The following is a 5,006-nucleotide window of genomic DNA, read 5'->3' as shown; positions in this document are numbered from 1 at the left end:
ATGCTAGAAATATTATTGCGTGAGTTTACATAGCATTATATTACATTTTATTAAAGCATCCTAGAAATTTATCATTATTTGACTTGTGCTATGACTATTGCATTATAGTGGAACTTCCCATATTTGATAAAAATATATATTATCACAAATCAATGATAATTAAAATATATAACACAAATCATCCAATTATTATATTGTTTGAATTAATATTTTATATTACAAGATTCATACGTCTAAATCCCAAAATCACACGAATTTATCCTTGTTTCACTTTTGCACATTTTTTTGTTTGTCTAAATGATTAACACAATACAATGTCATTAAAGCTATCCAACAATATGATAACGATATGTTATCTTGGTTGTAAACGATGAATAAAAAGTTTAAGTTCAAATCTTACACAAGACGTGATGAAAAAATCAACACATGAAACTGTTACAATTATTATGTATGAATATTCACGTTGCTATGCAGGTTATTCATGCGCACGCATTAAAATGTTCGTGCCCATCTTTTTATTCGCATTATGCCACATGACACATCTGTATAATGGGCTAAGGCAAAAATATTCATGCACAACAAACAATATATTTACACACATTCTCACAGTGTTATCTGCGTCTCTAATAGCTGAACTCAAGAGATGGGCAAACGCGAATCAACCTCAATCTTCAACGTCTGTAAATGCCAAGGAAAGAATGTTCCAAAGATTTTATGGTGCCAAACTGCCCATGGAAATAACTATTTATCCTCCTTATCATATTAAGACCAAAGGTAGTGGCAAGCGACTTAAATCAACCTATGAGAAAGAGCTTGAGAAGCCCAAGAAACCGAGGAGACGGTGCCGGAAGTGTGGCTTTATGGTGCGTCACGACTCGCGTAATTGTGGCAAAGTAGTCGAGTAGGACAGTGAAGAGGAGTAAGAATGATTTTTTAATTTCAATGTTGCTCAGTTACATTGAGTTTTGTTAGCACGATAAATTGATTAGTATCTTCTTTATTGACAAGGCTTTTCAATAGTACAAGTATCCTAAAAATATTATTGCGTGAGTTTACATAGCATTATATTACATTTTATTAAAGCATCCTAGCAATTTATCATTATTTGACTTGTGCTATGACTATTGCATTGGCATCATAATGGAACTTCCCATATTTGATAAAAATATATATTATCACAAATCAATGATAATTAAAATATATAACACAAATCATCTAATTATTATATTGTTTGAATTAATATTTTATATTACAAGATTCATATCTTGGTTGTACACGAATAAAAACTTTAACTTCAAATCTTACACAAGACGTGATGAAAAAATCATCACATGAAACTGTTATAATTATTATGTATGAATATTCACGTTGTCATGCAGGTTATTCATGCGCACGCATTAAAATATTCGCGCCCATAGTTACATTCGCATTACAACACATGACACATGTATATAATGTGCTACGGCAAAATATTCATGCACAACTAACAATATATTCACACACATTCTCAAAGAGTTATTGACGGTTACATTCAATCACATTTATGCAATTAATGTCACAGCAATTTCATGACACATCTGTATGATGTCTTCAATCACATTTTATATGATACATTTATGCAATTAATGTCACAACAATTTCATGGAGAAAAATTTCCAGAATACGTATATCTCACAAAAAAAAAATTCAACCAACATCCAGTTATTGATCACAAAAACCATTACATATAATGTTTACGCCAAACTCGTCACACAAATAAATTTTGTTCAAACCCCAAAAAATAACTAAAAGTTTATTGATCATTGTCGAAAATCAAGAATTATTATATCACTTTCCAAGCAAAGTGATGTCGAGGTTGGAATTTTCAACCTTCACTAGAGATTCAAAATCTAACTTCGCACTTGACTCCATTGCTTCGTGAATACTGTTCTTATCCCACATAACAAGAGTTGCACAATACCTCACTCGCAAAAGGTTGAGCTGTTTTCTCAGTTTAGGCGCCAAACCACATGCCCACAAAGACGTAGCTTCTCCCATAAATGTCTCCATGTGTCTCATCATGTAAACACCTGTGTCGTTTATATTCTTAGCATCACCCCACTTTATGTTCACAACTGTTAACTTAGTTCTCTTCACAACATTGCTTCTATGTATATGGTGTTTGTGGGCCATATAATCTGCGAGCATATTCTTCTGCATAGACACACACGAACAATGCAGCTGTCTTAATGAATAACAATGATTCAAAAAAAAATATGTATATATAAACATCACAAAACAATCATAATATATGACCGTACCAGTAGTTCAGCCGCCGACAAATATTTTGCAGCCTGACAGTGTTCTATTGATTCATTCTGGTTGTCCAAGACGTAAACCTTTTCTTTTCTCATGTCCACGCAAATTGTATAATACTTCATCATTCGACAAACAGGAAAAAAGAACTGCACATAATTTAATCATTAAATGTATACATATAATGTTCAAACATATTAGTTTACTTACAAGGTCTACACTTGCTAGTCGAAATATGCTCGATGCTTGATATCTCATCATCCATAAGCCTAAAAAATGTGTCTCGGCGGTTATTATATGCCCAGGTACTCGGCTGTTGTATTATGGACTCCATCTAAATTTAGTTCAAGTAAAAAAACATCACATAGAGGAATATATTTCATAAAGATTGTTATAAAATTTTACGGAATCAAACTTATATAAATTAAGGTAAAGAGGACTAAAAAGATGCTTACGCATACTCCAACAGAAGCAAAAAAATAAGACGGGGAATTAGGAGACCTTAACAACTCATTATAATTCAACATCAAACACCAAGCGTTTATCACATCTAAACCCACGATGTTTTCCATTCGTAGAGTACGAAAATGCACTCTACGGAGCATCATATCTCCGAGCAAGAACAAAACTTCATCACTGCCAAATCAAGAATTTTTTTATTAAATACTCTAGAAAAACGTAATTTGGAAATAAGAGGATGAATATGTATATACTCTTCTTCATCTTGACTGTATATGGCAAACATTCCCAGCATTTTTTCTTTCATAGTCAGTCTCTTGCTTGCATTGACACTCCTTTCAATGTACGACGATAAATTAAAATTAGTTTTCTTATGCACATCCTTCCCCCTGCATCTATTTGCCAATATAGGCGTTTCGAATGAAACCACCTAAATGTGCATCAATATACCCAACAATTCTTATTTTATCATTCAAAATTCACATGTAATTATAGAAACAAAATATTATCTTAAACATTCCATCAACAGTACCACACAAAATATTTTGAATAGCCATACATACATTTTCTACCAGGGGCTTCAATACTGTACGCCTTCCTATTTTTGCCCCAATGCACACACCCAAGTCCTGATTAAGATATCATGTATTACAACCATATCGAATAATCTCAAATTCTACCACGACGGAGTCGTTTTACCACGTTATTGATATTTTCAAATATCGGATTCTCTTTCCCAAAATTTGTTATGTTTGTCTTCACACCAGTCCTCGTATGTACTTCTTCAGCCATGTTCACATCGTTGACACACCCAATCTGCAAATGATCACAAAAAATTCGTATAATAACCAATATAATTCGTTCACAAAATTCATACTACTTAACTAAATTCACATGCCAACAAAATTCGTTTTAATAAAACACCAAGCTTCACATACTACTTAACTATTTTCACATTGTACACAATTTACACTATCTTCACATTGTACACAATTCACACTTAACTACTCGTTTTACAAACCTGAACATTGGATGGGCCACCACCATCTACACTTTTTGTTGCAGTTATCCCCTGAGCATGCTGTTGAAGGCACATATAATTTAGGTTGGTGCTTTGTCATGCTTCAGACACAAATCTTCACATATAACTTAACTTTATTCACATGCCAGCAAAATTCATTTGGAAGAACACATAGCTTATGAATACCACTAAACTATCTTTATATTGGACTCAATTTATTATTACTATCTTTAGTTTGATTGGCGCCGCCGCCTATGCCCTTCGCAGAATTGGCACGGCGGGCGCCGCCTCCTGGCGGGCGCAGGCCACTGCAATGCGCAATGTTTTTGTTTTGGTCCGTTCTCCCTCGTTTCAAGTCGGAATTTAGATCAGTTTTCGCCTACGAACTCGTATCGAGACGAACTTCGATTCTTTTGCAGACCATTCAACTAAATTCTGACTTTATTTTTATCCACATATCAATCAATTTGAGCATAAAATCCTGAGACAACAAAATTAGCACAAAAGCTCAAATCAATCAACTCTTGAGTGAAAGAGACCAAAATAAAAGTCAATATAAGACGTAAACATCCACAAATTCATCACAAAATAGGGCTAAAAAACCCCCCCACACTTGATCCTTTGCTTGTCCTCAAGCAAAGTCACGACACCAAATGATAGTTCACAAGAAAACTTCCTCACCATTCACATCTCCAACCAATCTAAGTCTCTTAGCCATTACATTCCTCACGAGATGTTCATTGTTAAGATTTTAAGAAGCAACAACCACATGATACAATTCAATCCGATCAGACCCGATTCTCCGCTAGAGGTGAATTCCCTAATGTAATTGCCTTTATAATCAAATTCCATTTTCCTTGAACATGATAAACAATCAAACCAAATCTAGTTTTATACATCTTTCTTTTCAAGGTGATGTTATTTCATTCTCAATAGATGGGCCAACTTTCGTGAGATCAACACTTTTGGGGGTAATCCAAAATGTTCTCACGTGGTTTTCCATGCTCATAACACTACCGTCAGAGGAGCAGAGACCCAGAGCTATAGAAAACTTCACAACAAACCAACATTCAAACTCAAGGGATAAGATCGTAGGCTATCACAATGAAAACACTCCCTCTAGCATCTACTGGACAAATCACGTCAAGAATAGCTCATAAGGGTGTTGCATCCAAAATATTAAACAACTTACATCAAGTGAGGAATATGCATAGCCTGAGAGACAAAGATA

The 5,006-nt window shown here is 34.2% G+C and overlaps 1 protein-coding gene across 1 annotated transcript; it reads right to left on the bottom strand.

The window, feature by feature from the left end:
* Nucleotides 1-1,685: 1,685 nt before the first annotated feature.
* Nucleotides 1,686-2,438, bottom strand: LOC131015725 (uncharacterized). The gene is made up of 2 exons (XM_057944147.1): nt 2,301-2,438; nt 1,686-2,193 (listed from the first exon to the last, which is right to left on the bottom strand). Exons 1-2 carry the CDS (start codon nt 2,421-2,423, stop codon nt 1,828-1,830), a joined length of 489 nt encoding a protein of 162 aa, XP_057800130.1. The 5' UTR covers nt 2,424-2,438; the 3' UTR covers nt 1,686-1,827.
* Between the last annotated feature and the right edge of the window lie 2,568 nt (nt 2,439-5,006).

This window comes from Salvia miltiorrhiza, chromosome 1 (genome assembly GCF_028751815.1).
Source record: "Salvia miltiorrhiza cultivar Shanhuang (shh) chromosome 1, IMPLAD_Smil_shh, whole genome shotgun sequence".
Classification (NCBI taxonomy): Eukaryota; Viridiplantae; Streptophyta; class Magnoliopsida; order Lamiales; family Lamiaceae; genus Salvia; species Salvia miltiorrhiza.
The sequence above is the reverse complement of the archived record's forward strand: the minus strand, read 5'-3'. Positions and strand labels throughout refer to the sequence as shown.